The sequence below is a fragment of the Xyrauchen texanus genome, chromosome 42 (genome assembly GCF_025860055.1).
Source record: "Xyrauchen texanus isolate HMW12.3.18 chromosome 42, RBS_HiC_50CHRs, whole genome shotgun sequence".
Lineage (NCBI taxonomy): Eukaryota > Metazoa > Chordata > Actinopteri > Cypriniformes > Catostomidae > Xyrauchen > Xyrauchen texanus.
In genome coordinates, this window is record NC_068317.1 from 10,268,940 (window position 1) to 10,288,496 (window position 19,557).

General features: G+C 42.2%; 1 protein-coding gene across 3 annotated transcripts in view; it reads left to right on the forward strand.

Annotated features, from left to right (window-relative positions):
- LOC127635303 (partitioning defective 3 homolog) overlaps positions 1-19,557 on the forward strand; it is a 605,753-nt gene that overhangs the window by 400,828 nt on the left and 185,368 nt on the right. For all 3 annotated transcript variants that reach the window (XM_052115228.1, XM_052115230.1, XM_052115229.1), the window contains exon 16: positions 12,803-12,951. In XM_052115228.1, the coding sequence (XP_051971188.1) occupies positions 12,803-12,951 (149 nt within the window). The remainder of the gene's footprint in view (positions 1-12,802; positions 12,952-19,557) is intronic.

Consider the following 19,557-nt stretch of genomic DNA (forward strand, 5'->3'; position numbering starts at 1 on the left):
GGTTGGCCATTTCGGTACAACTAATAGAACTGTTTCCTTGTACTCTCAGACTTTCCATATGGCAGAGTGGATCAGTCATACCAGAGGAAACACATATTTGTTTTTCACTGGCTATTTGTGTGCTATTGCATTCCTTCCCAGCGGGGCTTGGGACTTCGAATAACAGAGGGGAGAGTGGGCATTCTGCACTGAGGCAAATAGATTGATTTCTGCTCTGCCAAATATTTCCCAAATCCTCAGTATAGTTTGAGGATGAAGTCTCCATTCGTCCGGTATCACCCCTTAGCCTCACAGTAGACCTGCACCGTAATTCAGGCAGTATGTCACTCTCACTCTCAAGGAGAGATGATGCTCGCTCCATAGGAGGGGGTGACGCGTCATTCTCGACAGTGGCAGTGAATGAATTCCGTCTTGGCTGTTTATATATACCACAACTTTCATGTTGACTGAGCAAACCAGGACATGACAGCTCACTATTTCTGACTGAAAGCCTTTAAGGCTAGAATTACAGCCAATAGCTCTAAGTGGTTGATTTGCCATGTCCTCCTCGCAACCTGTCCAGGTGCCAAAAGTTGGGCGTCCATTGCACACCACCCCCTAACCTGTGTTGGAAGCATCTGTGGTCACCACTTTCTGCCTGACAACTTGGGACTTTGAGTAGCAGAGGGGACAGTGGGTATTCCCCACTGAGGCAAATAGATTGATTTATGCTTTGCCAGATATTTCCCAAATCCTCAATACAGTTTGAGGGTGAAGTCTCCTGAATTCTGCCTTGGTGGTTTATATATGCCACAACTGTCATGTTGTCTGAGTGAACCAGGACATGACAGTTTGATATTTCTGACTGAAAAGCCTTTAAAGCTAGAAATACAGCCGATGGCTTTAGGCACTGCGTGACACTTGTCCCAGCGCGACACCTTGCTGGAAAAATGTAGGAGGAGCTTTCCGTCGAGCTAAACAGAGGCTGGATATAGTGATATGCATGCGTCATTGGTGCTAAGCAGGTTGCGGCACACAGCGCTTCAGCCAGCACTGAAGAGGTCTCATGTGTAAGAGACCTAATGGAATGACGGATGTTGCCGCCACAAATCCCAATGTTTTCTGAAACAAGTTTCAGTGGAAATGTTCTTCTCAGTTTGAACTGAGATGGACACTGTAAAATGGCTGAAGCAGTAAAACTGCGCTGGCATAAAAAAGCCTCTGAATGCGGCAGTAACAGTTAATTGTCGAGGTAGTTTAAGATGTGCATGCCGCTCAGTCTCAGAGGGGTGAGAACCGCATCAATGCACTTTGTGAATGTACGAGGAGCCAAAGATAGTCCGAAGGGCAGGACTTTGAATTGATACGCTGTTCCCTCGAACACAAATCTCAAAAACATCCTGTGATGTCGTAAAATTTGGATATGAAAGTACGCATCCTTTAGATCTATCAACGCAAACCAATCGTGTGGGTGTACATGCGATAAGATCCTTTTCTGAATAATCATTTTGAATAGGCGCTTCTAAGTACACGATTTAAATGTCTCAGATCCAGGATTGGCCGAAGCCCGGTCTTTCATTGGAACAAGAAAATAACGGCTGTAAAACCATTTTGTGCTTGACAATTTGGCACAATCTCTATTATGTTTTTCACGATGAGAGGTGTATTTTGGCTCGTAACACTGGCGCGTCATCGGACGAAACCATGGAAGACAGAGCGCCATTGAAACGGGGTGGCTGGTGTGCAAAATATGGATCATATAACCATGTTCGATCGTTTTTGCACCCATTCTGAAATACCCATTAAGGTTCGGTATAATGGGACAGAGGGCAATTTCGTTTGCTCACCATATGATATGATGCGCCACTCACTATAGGGAAGCGGTTGCGCATAATGTGTGTGCTTTGAAGAGGAAAAAGGGGCTTTTTATTGAGAATGTGTGAGAATCTTTTTTATTTGCAATGAATGCTCTATTGTTTTTTGCACTTATTGCATTTTTTTTTGAGTGCAAGACACAGACACAACATTTTGAATAACAATATTCCTTGCTGAGGTCCATTCACCAGCGAAGCGTTAAGCGGCGAGGCGGAGTGATGTTTGCCGGAGCACTGCAGGGGAGCGGAGAGTCTTCTCACTGCCATGAAGATTCCGTCCGCTGACTGGTGTGTATCGATGGTGAAGGTAGAGCTTCATAATCACTGTCTTGCAGGAATAAATTCTGAAGAAAATGGTGTCTGTGCACCTGTTTTATAGCGGACAGTTCATGCCGAAACAGGTGGGGCTCAAACACCATGGCCAATATTAGAATATTGGCATTATTGTAGAGAGGTTTCAAATAGGTTGTGTATGAAGGCACTCCCCATATGCGTTAGTAAACTTGTTTGTCTCTTTGTTACAAAAATAAACATATTATGTGCTTGAAAAGACTCTTTGAGTAGCTGCCTGTTTGATGAATGACAACCGTTACTAATGTAAACAAATGGCAGCACACATCTGTGTGACGGTACATATGAAAGGGTTAATAATACTACCCAATGCTATTATAATTTGTAATTAAACTCACTGAACACATAGGCTATATGTAAAAAAACCTTCAAATCCAGAGCTGTGACCCCAAGCTGTTATTCCTTGTCTGTTATTCCTGTGGAGTGGTGGTGGCGGCGTAGTGGGCTAAAGCACATAACGGGTAATCAGAAGGTCACTGGTTCGATCCCCACAGCCACCGCCATTGTGTACCAGAGCGAGGCACTTAACTCCAGGTTGCTCAAGGGGGATTGTCCCTGTAGTATGTGCACTGTAAGTCGCTTTGGATAAAAGCATCTGCCAAATGTGTAAATGTAAATGTAATTAGGAACCTGCCTACAGAACATCCACAAATTATATCATATTCATCAACAAAAATGCATGACCCCAAAGTAAGAATGCCAGACAGTCCATGATATTAGATTCACAATCAAAAATACAGCACAGGTAAGGTTTAACCTGTACACTGATACAGCCATTGATACCAGGAAAGTTCATTCCAATTTCATATCATGTAGTGAATCCCAACTTCTTACCAACCACTCTATTTTTAGAAGCTTTTTTAAATTTGTATGTGAATAATTAAATATCAAATGCAGATTATCTATAATAAGTAAAGATTCCTTACCCATTTGTCAAGCACATGTACAATTTTATACGATTGTGAGGAGGAGGAGGGCGGGGCCGGGCCATGAAAACACGACTGTTCCTGAATCGGGCTAATCAGCAGGGAAGGGGATTAAGACAAGCCGGAGACAGTGAAGTCAAACACATGCTAAGCTAACATGAGCATTGCAGATTTGTTTCCTTAGACGTCATCTTCTGAGCATCTGGCAATGGAATGCCTTGATGGTCGGAGATCGGAGATGCCAAGTAGGAATAACATCCGAACTGAATTTAACGCAGCGTAAAACAATCGAGGTAATTACTTCCAAATGTTCCAGTCTCATTGGGTGATTCGTATGTAACTTCTTTACATGACCAGTTTATATATCAGCCAGCATTTCTTGTCTGAATGGGCGGTTCTTCTCAGGAGTGAATGAGTGAATAAAAAGAGACACTGATTGATGCGCTGCGAGCAGAATAGCGGTTCTGAAGGATTTTATTTTACTGCGCATATGAAAACTCTATGATTAGGACAAGGTTACAGAAACGTTTGGGGCTTTTCCTGAAACAATTGGGGGCTTAAGCCTGGTAAGCCCACCCCTAGTGCCACCCCTGCTGAATACTGCCTATTTTTTTATAGTATGTGAAATAGAACTCTATTCAACAATGAACATTTCAATACGAGTGTGCTACATTTGTTGTCACATGACTTCATTACACTGCACGTTTAGTTCAGAGAGTGGCTTCCGTTTATCATTGGGAATTTTGGGTAAAATATCTGGTTTATGTTCAGTGCTAATAGGAAATGTGCACCCTGTTCATATTACGCAGTACATACTGTACACAGCAATTAATAAAATTGGATGGTAGTATACTTTTCCAATAGCAACACACAATCTAAAAATTTTGTTTGTAGTGCATTATTTTTGTTCTTTTGTTTGTTCGTTTTTTCCCTCATTCATTTATTCATTTGTTTAGTCTTTTTCGTTTGATTTTCTTTAAGCCGATCTCTTTAATTTTTTAATTTATTTGTTCCTTCATTCTTTCCTTTATCTCGTTGATTTGTTCATTCTTTTTATTTATTTTTAAATATTTTTTGTTTCATTTCGTTTTCCTTTAGTTATTTAGTTGGTTCATTCTTTCTTTCATTCCTTCATTACATTTCCTGGTTCTTTCTTTTCATTCATTATTTTATTTGTTTTTCCTTTTAGTTACTTCATTCATTCTTTGTTTGCGCTTTCATTTGTTTTGTTTGTTTTCCCTCTTTTTTCTTTTCCTTGTTTGTTCCTTTGTTCATTCTTTATTTTTGTTCTTTAATTCGTTCTTTTGTTTGTTCATTTGTTTCTTTCTTGCTTGCTTGCTTTCTTTCATGAAGGATGGCCTCTTTCAGCTGTTTTATGCATGCATGCACTGAAGAATATCTCTCTTTAACAAATTAGTAGGGCTACACAAAAGACAAATGGTTCTTTAGTGGAACTAAACCACAATCCGCACAGAGTGACCTATTTTACAGAAGCAATCCTTTTTAGGTGTGTGTGCAAGTGTTTATGTACCACCTAAATGCAATAATTATCACAAAATAAAATATTTTGTGTGCTGGAGGTTTTATGTGTGCATGTACACCGATCAGCAACAACATTAAAAACCACCTGCCTAATATTGTGGAGGTCCCCCTCGTGCCGCCAATAGAGCACTAACCTAGAATAGCATTCTGAGATGATGTTCTCCAACCACAATTGTACAGAGCGGTTATCTGAGTTACCGTAGACTTTGTCAGTTCAAACCAGTCTGGCCATTCTCTGCTGGCCTCTCTCATTAACAAGACATTTCCATCCGCAGAACTGCCACTCAATAGATGTTTTTGTTTTTGTTAATGTCAAACCTTGGTTCTTTTATATCAAATTATGTTTCGTGATCTTTGACTCCAGCAGTGTGTTTAAAGACAATTTGATGTTGTTAGTAGCAGAGAATCCTGTCTGTCCACCAGTAGAGTTAATTGGAGATCCTCTAATGGCTTAATTGAGTGTGATCGAGTGGAGTGGAGTGCTAGTGCACTTTGTACTAAGTGTGGATGGTCAGTTTGTTGTGTTTGTTGTCACTGGGCAGGTCTACATCACTAAACTATATAACTGACCAGTGTCCCAGGGAACCGATCTCGTACATTTATCACCCTGTGCCCTTTATTTTGCTCTTATCTGTTAGCATACCTCACAGAATGTAAAAGTCATATCTCTTGTGTGAGTTTTAGGGTTGGTATGTTGCTGTGTGCTTGACTGTTTTAATTACACTTTCTCCTCTCCAAATGCTAATGGATCCCTTTTGGATATGAATATTAAAATAGCACAGCAGTCTGTTGTTGTTCCAACATGTTCAACATAATGCATCTTCCTGATCTCGATTGTGTGTGTTTTTGTGGATGTACAGTATGTGTGTATTTGTACACCACACAGGAGTTTTTCACATTTGACCCTTTATAAGTTTCATCATACTTGGGTTCAAATTCATCACATCGGGATTTACACTTGTACCTTCTCCCTCTCAATGATAAAAACACCAAGATTAAAAAACACCAACCAAGACAAAAAAACATTAGACAAAGACATCCCAATAGTGCATGATGTGTTTGTCTTTATGATGCTATCGGATAATTGCAGATCAGCAGATATCATGTGTTTTTTGTGTTTATTTGAGTCATAGAGTTATAGTCTTTAATATTCTAGAAGAGAGGAACAAAAAATATATACTAATCACAGCATTGTTTAGAAGTGAGAAAGTCTAAAGAGAATATTTTGACATTATCTGCAATATAGGTCTCTCTCTCTCTCTCTCTCTCTCTCTCTCTCTCTCAATTCAATTCAGCTTTATTGACATGACAATTGGAGTATAGTATTGCCAAAGCATTTTAAGGTTGTGTAAATACAAACCTTCTCTCTATGTATAACTTTTTTCCTCTATTTGCTTATATTCATCCAGTCGATATCTGCTAGGCAGCACACATTCAAACAAGCATCATAGCATTGCAGTCAATAACAACAACACACATATCTACCCTCTCTAATAAAACACATCCAACACGTCTACATGTCACACACACATGACAAGCACTTTGCAGGCCAAACACTTCTGATCACAGCAGCACTTCAGTAAACTAACCGCGTTGAGACCAGATCAGTATCGAACGTGTACGACTCAAGCAAGCCGTGTTATTATTGCAGTCTCTTTTATTTTGTAGTGGAATTATTTTGCAGTCTCGATACTGTGAAATTCTTTGTAGTGTAGCTTGCGTTAAGTTGTTTGGCTCTTTTAAACCTTGTTTTGCCCCCATGCTGTTTTCAAAGTTCAGATGTGTTTTTACGATCAAGAGCTCCTAGCGTTCTGCAGTGAATTACGAACAGCAAGAAACAGTCTCCAAGTGAATGGATTCGTGACTTAAAACACAAAAAAATGTTTGGTGAGGTGAAGGAAAAGGAAAGGGGACAAAAGAAAAGAGTTTTCTGAACAATAAGCATGTGAGCGAGATTGTAAAAGGGAAGCTCACAGGAACAGGGTAGCGACTGAATTTTGACACCTCTAAATCCCTGGGAACGGACGATGAGATGCGGTTTGAACATCTGCCTACGCAGCCGTTTGTTTAGGATGAAGACGTGCTGAGAGATTTGTACCCGATGCCTTTTAAACTTTTTAAACTTTGCTTTATACAGTGTAAAGTTTTTTTTTATTGACACAATTACACAAATATTGGATGCAATGAAACTTTCAAAACAGTTGAAAACATTTTCTTTAATATCCCATTTTTGCTAGAATATGCCGGCTTTAAAGTCTTAAGTGTTCTTATTTTTTTCTGCATTTAGCATGCACTTTGTTTTATCAAAAGTGACTCACAAATGGAAAAAAAAGACTTTTCAAAGGAGCCAATAATATTAGCAATGCAGCATTACCAAATGTCAATAGTAAACCAATTAAATCTACCCGGCCATTATTGCAAAATTATTTTTATGTGGCTTCTTGTACATATACGTGAAATGAACACTAAAAGGTGCTACAACAACAAGATCAGTTCAGAAACACTTACTATCTTATGACATCAAAACACTTTACTATAGTGCATGTCTTGTAAGGTGTTGCATTTTAATATTTGCATTACATAACCAATTATCTTTTTAAACTTGTTCAGATGTGATTAAATTGAGCGATAGCTCAACTGAAAGATCGTTAATCTTGGTTGCAAATGACTAAATTCGAGTGCCGCTGAACACGCAAGTCGACATGTGAGCCGAAAGTGTCATAGAAGCACTGCAATATTACATGGTTGCTTTAGCAATTGCGTTTTTCATCTCACATTTGCTTTTTTTATAATATCAGTAAGGTTTAGGGTAGGAAGGTCAGTTTTGTTGATGTAAAACTTGATAAAGCATTATCCTTTAAAAACTTGCCTGTTTTTCATCTCACATTTGCGTTTTATGAAGTGATTGGTTAGGTTTAAGTTTAAGGTTTAGGGTAGGGGTTAAGCAATTGCGTTTTTCATCTCACATTTGCTTTATATGAAGCAATTGGTTAAGTGTAAGGTTTAGGGTAGTTTTTTTTTTTGGTTTTTAAACTTGATTTAAATCATTAACGTTAAGCTCATCTGTGTGGGAGAAAAATGTACTCACTTTTATCGCCACCCAGTGGACATTTAACCTCGGAACTGCCATGAAAAATGTAAGGAACCATATAATATAATTTTGCAAACATTTCACCACATTAACATCATTTGCATGGGATCTGTCTGGGAAAAACAAAACCAATGTTTCAAACAAGCCAACTTTGCATGGCCGCAACAGCAAATTTCAATAGTGAGACAATTAAATGTCGAAATGTGACAATTGCAATTTAGATTTTTTTTCAATGAGTTATTATTATCATTATTATTATTTCATATTCATAGAGAAATTAATTTTTTCACCCATGATGTACACATTGATTGTCTGCCCTGCAGAAAAATCCTGATTGTAACTGGTTTACATGGTTTCAGTTGGTCCAAGATTGCCATTTATGTGCCTAAGCTGGTCCATCCTCAGTTTGCATGGTTGATGAAGGTTCTAACTGCTGGGCTTAGTTACAACCTTGCAGACCATCTTTATAAAGCTAGATCAAGCTAATAAACCACCGTGGACTAGCGACAAACCAGATACCATGTTCCAAAACCCAGTATGAAGGTCTTTATTTCACTCTGAAAGCAAACAAAATGGAAAATCTTCTCATATATTGAAGGACATCGTGTAATATTTGCTGAGCTATGATCACTCTTAGTATGTAGTGCAACACATTTGAACAGTGAGTAGAGCATCTTGCCCCTTATTTGAGAAAATATAACAGACATAAATCCAGTATACCTGTTGTTTCTTTTCACTTCCCGTGGCTCTGATGCTGGTTTAACAGGGATCATAGAGGAATAATATCAAATTCAGATGCAGTGTTGATGTAACTGCTGTGTGATGAGCTTTTAATCTGACATATTCATTCACACTCAGGAGAAATATAGGCCAAAACAGTACAAATATAATCCACCGTCACTACATCCTGCTGCTCATTTATATGAGCGATTGTGTTTATGTTGTTTGCGAGGGTATGCTCAGTTACATTTTCATTTACATGACAATTTGTACAACAAAGCTTACTCTGTGCTAGTTAGTGTGCTGTGTGTGTTTTAGTAACTGATGCTCTATATAACAAACTGACCCATTCTTGCCCTCAGCCACCTGCTCTGCCAGCTCGCTGCCACACACCACATACAACTTTTAGGAGACTCTAGGAGCTTGGTAAGGTTAATCCATTAGTGAAAATGCTACTTGCACACAGTAAACGTTTCTGTTTGACTTTAATTGGTCTCCATTTTATTCTCTCCATCTCTACTGCCCTGGATGAACTTGCCTTATGTATGTTTCTGTGATTCTCCATGCAGAAGTTTAACTGTCATTGTAAACTATATGCAAATGTTGATTGGCCCTCTCTGACCTCATGTAGGCTGTTTTATTTGTACACCTTTATTTAAACAGCATGTATGTTAATACATGTTTATATTCAGTCAAAATTAAATGTTATTTGTACCACACTTTTCACAATACATATTGTCCCGAAGTAGCTTCACAAAGAATATTATTTAAACTACAGCTGACGATCGGCTGATGTGCTTCAGTGCCCAAAATCAAGGACTGAGTTTGGATTGAATCAGCCCCTTCTTCTTTGGAACACATGTTAAAAAAGCTTGGAATTACACACTTGCCTTTTGATTGAATTTAGAACGCAAGTCAAAAACATTTCTAATGGACATTTTTGCCAGGATTATAGTTTAATGTATAGTTAGATGCATTTTGTTCCTTGTGTAAAGTTTGTTGTGTTTTTGTTTTTGTAATTATTGTACTGCTATTTTGGCCTGATGTCTCTCGAAACAACAAGATAAAGGGTAAATATTAAAAAATAATGTTCAGTTTGGACATTGTGCTCGAGTGTGTGTTATGAAGAAAAACGCTATAAATGATGAATGATGCATCATTCAGTTGTTTGTCATAGTCCTTTTGCGCTGAAGGGACATGTATGGCAGTGGATTTGGGTGTTTACTGTATGTTACTGTAGGGATTGATGGAGGTGTAATAATTGTTTATTGTTCAGACCCAAACACAGTTATGGAGGATAATTGAACACTTTAAAGTGAGCAGCTGAACAGGGCTGTGTGGAGGAGAGCTAGGTCTGAAGTTGACCCCTGCTGTAGGAGACTGTCTGTTAGAGTGGCATCATCTATCATCTCTCTCTCTCTCTCTCTCTCTCTCTCTCTCTCTCTCTCTCTCTCTCTCTCTCTCTCTCACTCACTAAAACACACACACACACACACACACACACACACACACACACACACACACACACACGTTGTGTTTCCATGTTTTATGGGGACTTTCCATAGACATAATGATTTTTATACTGTACAAACTTTATGTATTAAGTTCGTCCGGGAGAGATGCAGCGGTGTTCATGGCGGAGACTTTATTCCGCTTGTAGTCCGTGATTGTGTTAATTCCCTGCCACATACTTCTAGAGTCAGTGGTGTTGAACTGGCCTTCAAGCTTGTGCCTGTACTGGCGCTTAGCTGCACTGATAGTGTTACGGAGGGCATAACTGGCTTGTTTACGCTCCTCCGTGTTAGGAGAATTAAAGCGGAGGTCCGCGCAGTGAGTGCCGCCGAACATCGCCGTTAACCCATGGTTTCTGGTTGGGGTATATCCGTATAGTTTTGGTCGGAACAACGTCCTCTACGCACTTCCTGATGAAACACGTTACGCTGTCAGCGTAAACCTCGATGTCGTCATCAGAGGCGGACCGGAACATCTCCCAGTCCGCGTGATCAAAACAGTCTTGTAGCGCAGAGTCTGATTGGTCCGACCAGCACTGGATCGTTCTGAGGGTGGGTGCTTCCTGTTTCAGTTTCTGCCTGTAAGCGGGCAGAAGCAGAACGGAAGAATGGTCCGATTTGCCAAATGGGGGGCGGGGAGGGATTTGTAGCCTTCCCGGAAGGGAGAGTAACAATGATCCAAAACCCGGTCCCCTCGTGTGTTGAACTTTATGTGTTGGTGGTATTTTGGGGCGATTGCTTTGAAGTTGGCTTTGTTAAAGTCCCCGGCAACAATGAACGCAGCCTCAGGGTGCGCGGTTTCCTGCTCACTTATACACCCATACAGTTCCCTGAGTGCCCGGTCTGTGTCGGCTTGCGGGGGATGTACACAGCTGTGATGATAACCGCTGTGAATTCCCTCGGTAGCCAGAATGGTCGACACAGAAGCATGAGATATTCCAGATCAGGAGAGCAAAAAGACTTGATGAAATGTACGTTCCTCTGATCACACCATGATTTGTTGATCATAAAACATACACCACCACCTCTGCTTTTACCAGAGAGGTCTTTCGCTCTGTCCGCTCGGTGCACGGAAAAGCCCGTGATTTCGATGGCCGAGTCTGGAATCTCCGTAGACAGCCAGGTTTCTGTAAGGCACATAACGCAGCAGTCCCTCGTCTCTCGTTGGAAAGAGATCCGGCTCTCAGCTCGCAGAGTTTGTTGTCCAGAGACTGAACATTTGCCAGTAGTATACTGGGTAGCGGGAGTCGATTTGCACGACGTCTTACTCTGATGAGAACGCCGGCTCGTTTTCCTCTTTTCCTTCTGCGTTTCCGTGGCCGAGCAGCACAGACAAAGGGCTCCGCCGGCGTGTTTGTAAACAGCGGGTCGGCATTAAGGAATTTGAAGTCCGGTTTTCGATGTGTGATTGTAGAACTAATGTCCAAAAGCGTTTGTCTGTCGTAAACAATAAGGCAGACAACATCCAAGACAAAGAAACAAAGAACTGTAAACAAAACAAACAATAAACCGCAGTGTTGTAACGGAGCTCGCAACGCAGCAGCCATACTCGGCGCCATCTTGAGTCCAAATCCATCTATCCCCTAATCCTAACCCTACCCCTAAACCTAACCCTCACAGAAAACTTTCTGCATTTTTACATTTTCAAAAAACATAATTTAGTATGATTTATAAGCTGTTTTCCTCATGGGGACCGACAAAATGTCCCCACAAGGTCAAAAATTTCTGGTTTTATTATCCTTATGGGGACATTTGGTCCCCACAAAGTGATAAATACACGCTCACACACACACACACACACACACACACACACACACACACACACACACACACACACACACACAATGTCTCTATATGTCTGATACCACTCTCTATCACTTAAAAATCTCTTATTGAACATCTATTTCCATTCCTGTTAAAGTGTTCTGTGATATGTTTTATTTGATTTTACACTATTTCTGCCTTATTTTTATAATTTATTTATTTTTATTATTCACAATACATTTTTCTCTTCATTTCCAATAATCTTAATCAGAGTGGTCTGACACTATAGTTTTATATAAATGTTTAAAACAAGATGTTTTGTTTTAAAGCTTAAATGTTGAGCTGTGGGTCTGATGTGGGAAATGCAGGTTCGAAGCTTGCAACATGTCCTGATCCCATTCAGCCACCTCTCTCTGATACTCTCTATTACTGTATATTTGTTAAATCAATGTATGGTTTATTATTATTTTTAAGTCACCTCCAACATTTCTCAATAAATCTGAATTTATAAGTCAAATTTCAATATAAAATGGCTTTATCTGCATGAAGTTTTCATAAATAATAATGTCATCGCATCAATAAAAAACAAACACACAAATAAACAAAAACAGTGAGAGACAAATAAGTGCCAGTGATGTTTTAAAAATTAGTATTAGTATCATTATTATTGTTTTAAAATAATATTTGTATTATTATTATTTTTTATGATATGTCATTGTAAAATATCATATAATGCATATAATATATTCTCATATATATATATATATATATATATATATATATATATATATATATATATATATATATATATATATATATATATATATATTATAAATGGGTATATATTATAAAAAATATTAGTGTTTTTGTTCTATATTACAAGAAATATATTTTTATTATTATTAGAAGTAGTAATAATAGTAGTAGTATTTATTAGTTAGCATTCTGGTAATTATAATTTTTTTATATATTTTATCAAATAATACAAATACATCCAATATTTTCTTATTCTTATGTTCTTATTCGTCTCTCTTTCTCTATCAGTTCCCTCAGTCCAGATGCAAATATAGATGCCATGTTTCAGAGGGAAGGCTTTGGAAGACAGAGCATGTCTGAAAAGCGGACCAAACAGTACAGTGATGCTGCACAGCTGGAGATTGTTAAGAGTCGCATGTCAAAGAGTATGGACTTAGGTAACTATTCACATTTTAAACAATACTCCCCAGACCACTTCCTGTCCCTGCTTTGCTCCTTCCTCCTCCTGCCCAATCAAGCATTGCGGTTTATCATTTCTTGGAGTACCACAAATAATACACATTTTGGATATCCCCCTTATTTGACATGTTCATGGAGCACTTTACTAATAAGCTAATAAGTACAAGCAGGTGTGCTAGATAAAGAAGAAAATTAAAAATGTGTAGTGTTAAGTTAAAAACGGACTATCGGTGACTCTTAAGCAGATTGTACCTTTATTTACTGTACTTCTGTTGCTCTCCTGACTAATATATTTATCACTCATCTCTCATAGTAGACCTGCTAACTGACCTGTTTGGTCTCAAGTGGGTTTGTCAAGGACTCAAGGACAGGTCAGGGTTGTACTGTGCATGAAGCAGCACTCCGGTGGCCTCTCTCAGGAGACCCCACGGTCTCTGCTGCATGACCGAGCGGCTAATCGGAGGAGATAAAACATCTCTTTCATCCTCCTCCTTTTCTTTATCCTCAGTCAACATCAAGACCAGGGCCTCCTGAGACCGGACCAATGCCCTGTGCAGTCCAGAAAGATGGGACACTTGAGACACGGCTCACTCAAAAAAGAAAAGAAAAAAAAAAACTCCCTCTTTTCACTTCAGTAGTCAAAGTGAAATGATTGAAAGATGATATAAAACTAGAACCTAGATATAGAACAAAAAATATATTAATAAATAGATAAATAATCAAGAAAAGGTTTTGGCAGCTGAAAATATCTATTTTAGGGTATCATCATGGTTTAACAGCATTAGTCTTATATATCAATTAGAAGTGAATGGGAGCTAGGGTGTATTAAAGACATAGATCTTGGTGTTTGGATGTTCCTTGTCTGTCACTCACTCGACCTTGTGTCAGTGTAGTGACACTAGGGGTTCACTCTTGATAGCCCTAGACCTTTGCTTTATTTAGATAAGGCCAATGCAAATTGTTGAGTGGAATAATTATCTTTGATAATTAATATTCTATTGAATTTGATAATTGATGGTTGTCTTTGATGATTTTGTATTTAAAGTATTATAAAGTTAACATTGATTCTAATCAGTGTTCTATTGTTTTTAATGACGGAAGGCCGTTTCCTCGCTCTGTCGGTGGGCGGTATGGCTGCTGATTCTCGGTGGGCTGGCGGAGAAATCAGCAACGTCGACTCAATTGAAGATAGAAGAGAAATCTTCTGTCTTCACTTTTGCAAGCAAACGGATGAAGATGCAGGCAAACGGATGAAGATGCAGATTGCTCGGCTGTCTCCTTTGGATCCGTTAGTGTTCGGTGGAACACAGAGTAATCTCAACTTGTCCAGGCAAGATGGAGATTGTATGGCCATAGTTTCAAGTCGTACGCTACTTCCTTGTGCAACAAGGCTATACCTGAGAACAGCAATGAGCTGCGTCTACGTACGGCAAGTCTTTGGAAGCAATGTCCAGAACGCCCTTAGAAGTATTTCTTCGACCGATGACATCATGGTTGAAGGGCATTCCGTTGAGCGCCTCGTCCAATTGGAGTTCAGAGTTTTATCCTTTGGAATTTCACACAGTTGTAAAGTGAGCAAGGCTTCTTGGGATTTGTAGTCTGTTTTGTACTCCCTTTTGTTTGATTTTGGCACGGTTTTTATCAGTAAGATTTATGACTTTGTGTTTGAGGGCCTCAGTCTGGCTTTACGACTTTGTTAGGCTTGCCTTTGTCTTGTATCTGAATACATGAGGCCCAACAGGGACCTTGTGCTTCAGCAACTCGACCGACTGGGGCTTCAGGTCAACTGGGAAAAGAGCAGGCTCTACCCTGAGCAGAGCATCTCTTTCTCAGTATGGAGTTTGACTCGGTCACCATGATGACATGCCTTATGAACAAGTGTGCGCAGTCTGTGCTGGCCTGCCTGAAAACCTTCAGGTGGAAGGTAGCGGTGCCATTGAAACAATTTCAGAGGCTCCTGGGGCATATGGCATCCTTGGCGGCAGTACTCCCCCTCGGGTTGATGCATATGAGCCCACTCCAGCACTGATTACAGACATGAATCTTGAGATGGGCATGGTGCCACAGCACCCAGCCTGTGACTATCATGCCATGGTGTGGAGCGGAGGGGGGCGGGGCCGGATTATCGCGCGCCCGGTCCCCAATCGGCCTGATGAGGCACGCGAGGGATAAAGGCGGCCGGTGACGATTGTTCGAGAGAGAGAGAATTACGGGCATGTCCGTCATGTGTGTTTGTTTATGTGTTTTTGAGTTTTCATTAAATTATTATTTATATTGGCAAGCCGGTTCTCGCCTCCTCCTTGCCCATCCTTTAACTGTTTTACATTGGTGCCGAAAGCCGGGAGGGAGGAGGGATGTCCGTCGCAGAGTCCTCGACACTGCCGTCCACCCTGGGGAGCACCACTGCCATCTGCCGGGTGACGGAGTAGCCCGACCGCCCGGATGCGGGGAACGGCCGTCGTCTGCGGGGCAAGTGGGGACTGGATACCCCGACCGCCTGGAGCGAGGGAGCCGCTGCCGGGGGCGGAGGAGTGCCCTGCTGTCCCCAGAGACGCGGAGAGGTCGAGGGAAGACCGCCGTCCACGAGGGGAGGAGGGAAGAAACTCTCCGACCGCCCGAAGCGGTAGAGCCGCTGCCAGGGGCGGAGGAGTGTCCCAAATTGCTGCCAGAAAAGCGGAGGCACGTTCTGCCCACTGGGGGTCGACGGTTTCACTCCGGTTCGCCCGGGGGTGGAGCGGCTTTCGTCTGCCTGAGTGTGGGGGAGTGTTCGAGGACCATGCGTCGGTACATCAGAGAACCGGTGAGTGAGTTTTTTTCTCTCTCTCCTCTCTCTCTCCCTTTCGCACCGTGTTGGCCTTTTCCCTCGCCTATTTTGTTGTTGTTTTTCCCCTCCTGTCTCCTCCCAGGGCGAGGAAGGCGGGGATGACCACGCGGGACGCTAGATACACCCCGCCCCAGGGATAGGGGGGGTGTACGTCATGCCGGTGGCACCCCGGCATGAGATAACGCCGGGAGGAGTGTGGAGCGGAGGGGGGTGGGGCCGGGTCGGAATATCGCGCGCCCGGTCCCCAATCGGCCTGATGAGGCACGCGAGGGATAAAGGCGGCCACTGACGATTGTTCGAGAGAGAGAGAATTACGGGCATGTCCGTCATGTGTGTTTGTTTATGTGTTTTTGAGTTTTCATTAAATTATTATTTATATTGACAAGCCGGTTCTCACCTCCTCCTTGCCCATCCTTTAACTGTTTTACACACGGTTCCACCATACTTTCAGCCCTTGGTCATATTTGGTATTTCTACTGGTAGGGGTTCCCTTAGAGCAGGTCTCGAGGTGCATCTTGGTCACGACAGATGCCTCGAATTCGGGCTGGGGCGCAGTGTGCAATGGGTGGACAGTATTGGGGCTCTGAACAGGGCCCTGCTTGCAATTTCCTCAAGGGCGCGAGGAGATTGAATCCTCCTAGGCCACTCCTGATTCCCTCTTGTGATCTCTCTGTGGTTCTATCTACCTTACAGAGAGCCCTCTTTGAGACCCTGGAGCATGCTGATCTCAGCACTTTGTCTCTGAAGACAGACCTCCTGGTGGTGCTCACTTCTATCAAGACGGTTGGGAACCTGCAGGCGCTCTTTGTCACCAGTGAATGCCTGGAGTTTGGGCCGGCACACTCTTATGTGATCTTGAGACACGGGCCTGGTTACATGCCCAAAGTTCCCACCACTCCCTTTCGGGATCAGGTGGTAAACCTGCAAGCGCTCCTTTCAGAGTAAGAAGACCCGGCCTTGTTGTTGCTGTGTCTAGTTCATGCCCTGCACATCTATCTGAACTGCCTGCAGAGCTTTAGATGCTCAGAGAAGCTCTTTGTCTGTTTTGGAAGGCAGCAGAAGGGGAAAGCTGTCCCCAAACAGAGGCTGGCCCATTGGATTGTGGATGCCATTTCTTTGGCTAAACAATCACCAGACCTGCCATGCCCCTTGGGAGTTCGGGCGCATTCCATTATTCTATTACCAGAGGTGTTGCATCCTCCTGGGCACTGGTGAGGGTGCCTCTCTAACAGACATATGTAGAGCTGCAGGTTGGGCTACACCCAATATTTTTGTGAGGTTCTACAAGCTCCACATAGTACCTGTTTTGACCCTGATTTTTACGAGGTAACATCAGGTAGGCCGGGCAGCTGGTCGGGTGTATCGATTGCATTTGCACCTTTTCCCTTTAAGGTGATAATTTGCACTATCTTCCACAACAGTTCCTCGCAACTGGTGAACACTGGATGCCTCTTTAATTTCTAAGCAGTATTTGGTACAAAATTCATCAGAGAAGTAACGCCGCCAGGCCCAGTACTCGTGGTATGCCCCTTTTCAGGTGAGCCCATGTACTTGTCTCAGTGCTCCATATGTGGTGATTCCCCCCTCGGTAATCCTGCATTTCCCCTCAGGTGAACCCTGTGTTTCCACTCGACAGAGCTTCGCTCTGCCTCGGCCACTGTTGCTGTGTACCCTCTCCATAGATAGGGTCCTCCCTGTAGCTTCATTCCATATGTGAACTTCCCCATCGGTAAGTCCATGTGAGGTATTCTTCACATGTTAACCTCCCTCCGGTATGATGTGTTCTCCGTAGTGCTTTCCCTCCTGGATAGGGAAGAGCACTTCCCCAGCTCTATTCTAGCAGGTGCTCGGTGGGAAATTGATTAATACAAAAATCAGGACCACCACCTGTAGCCTCCTCAGGTAAGTGCCTCAGGTAAGTGCCTCCTCCCTCCCTTAATGGGACCAGGGAGATGCCTTACCTAACTCGCTGGAAGGTCACAACGTGGTCGAGCGCTCACTGCGAGGCATGCAGCAGTTTGCCCGTGTCCGCTCCTCTGTACTTCGTGACACGGCTCAGCGTCTGTGCCATTTCATATTGGAGCCCCTAGTGTCTTCCCGGTGCCTCCATTAGGGAACAGAGGTTACATCTGTAACCAAGACATTCTTAAGTGTAAGTAGTTAGAATGTTTTATAAGTGTGCTGTCGGCTCTACTTATTCCAGAAAATTTAAAAATAAATAACATTTACTCTATAGCATCTTCAAAGTAGTCACACTTTGCCTAGAATTTGCAGACATGTACTCTTGACATTTTCTCTACCAAATTCTTGAGGTATCACACTGGGATGCTTTTTAAACAGTATTGTAGGAGTTCCCTTCTATGTTGGGCATTTATTGACTCCTTTTATTTATTATTTGGTCCAAGTCATCAATTTCAAAAACTTTTATTTTTTTTTATAAAATTTTAGTTTTGTAATGAAATATATATAATGAAATATATGTTGGCACAATTATATTTTTGTCCACAAAACTAATTTTAAACATTTAAGCTTACACCTTCAGATCAAAAGGTTTTAAGATCACGAGAAACATTTATGTCAAGCGTTTCAAAAGTTTTGACCGGTAGTTTATATACTGTATATTACATTTCTGTATTATACAATATTTTGTGGTCACTTGCCTTCTATATTTATGGCTTCTATATATGCCATACAAGGAAATATATTTTCAAACAAGGATTTTTTATTTGTTCAAATTAGATTTGAAGCAAGAAGCTTGAGTTAAATGGCTGTAAGAATTTTCTTGATTAAGAATATAAAGGGCTGCGGCCTCGGCCGTGAGGGAGGCAAAGCAGTGGGTGTGGGAAAAGTTCGGAGAAGCCATAGAAAAGGACTTTCGGTCCGCACCAAAGTGCTTCTGGAAAACCGTCCGCCACCTTAGGAGGGGGAAACGGGGAACCATCCAAGCTGTATACAGCAAAGATGGGACGCTGTTGACCTCAACCGAGGAGGTTATTGGGGCGGTGGAAGGAACACTTTGAAGAACTCCTAAATCCCAACACGCCCTCTATGCTAGAGGCAGAGCCGGAGGCTGATGGGGGATCAGATTCTATTTCCCTGGGGGAGGTCACTGAGGTAGTCAAACAACTATTCAACATTGCGTGGAAATCTGGGACAGTGCCTAAGGAATGGCAGAACGGGGTGGTGGTTCCCCTCTTCAAAAAGGTGGATCAGAGAGTGTGTGCCAACTACAGGGGTATCACACTTCTCAGCCTCCCTGGTAAAGTTTACTCCAAGGTGCTGGAGAGGAGGGTTCGGCCGATTGTCGAACCTCGGATTGAAGAGGAACAATGCGGTTTTCGTCCTGGCCATGGAACGACGGACCAGATCTTTACTCTCACAAGGATCCTGGAGGGGGCCTGGGAGTATGCCCATCCGGTCTACATGTGTTTTGTGGATCTGGAGAAGGCGTATGACCGGGTCCCCCGGGAGAGACTGTGGGAGGTGCTGCGGGAGTACGGAGTGGGGGTCCCTTCTTAGGGCGATCCAATCCCTGTACGTCCAAAGCGAGAGCTGTGTCCGGGTCCTCGGCACAAAGTCGAGTTCATTCCATGTGGGGGTTGGTCTCCGCCAAGGCTGCGCTTTGTCACCAATCCTGTTTGTGATATTCATGGACAGGATATCGAGGCGTAGTCGGGGTGGGGAAGGTGTGCGGCTCGGTGGGCTGGGGATCTCATCGCTGCTTTTTGTAGATGATGTTGTCTTCATGTCATCATCGGTC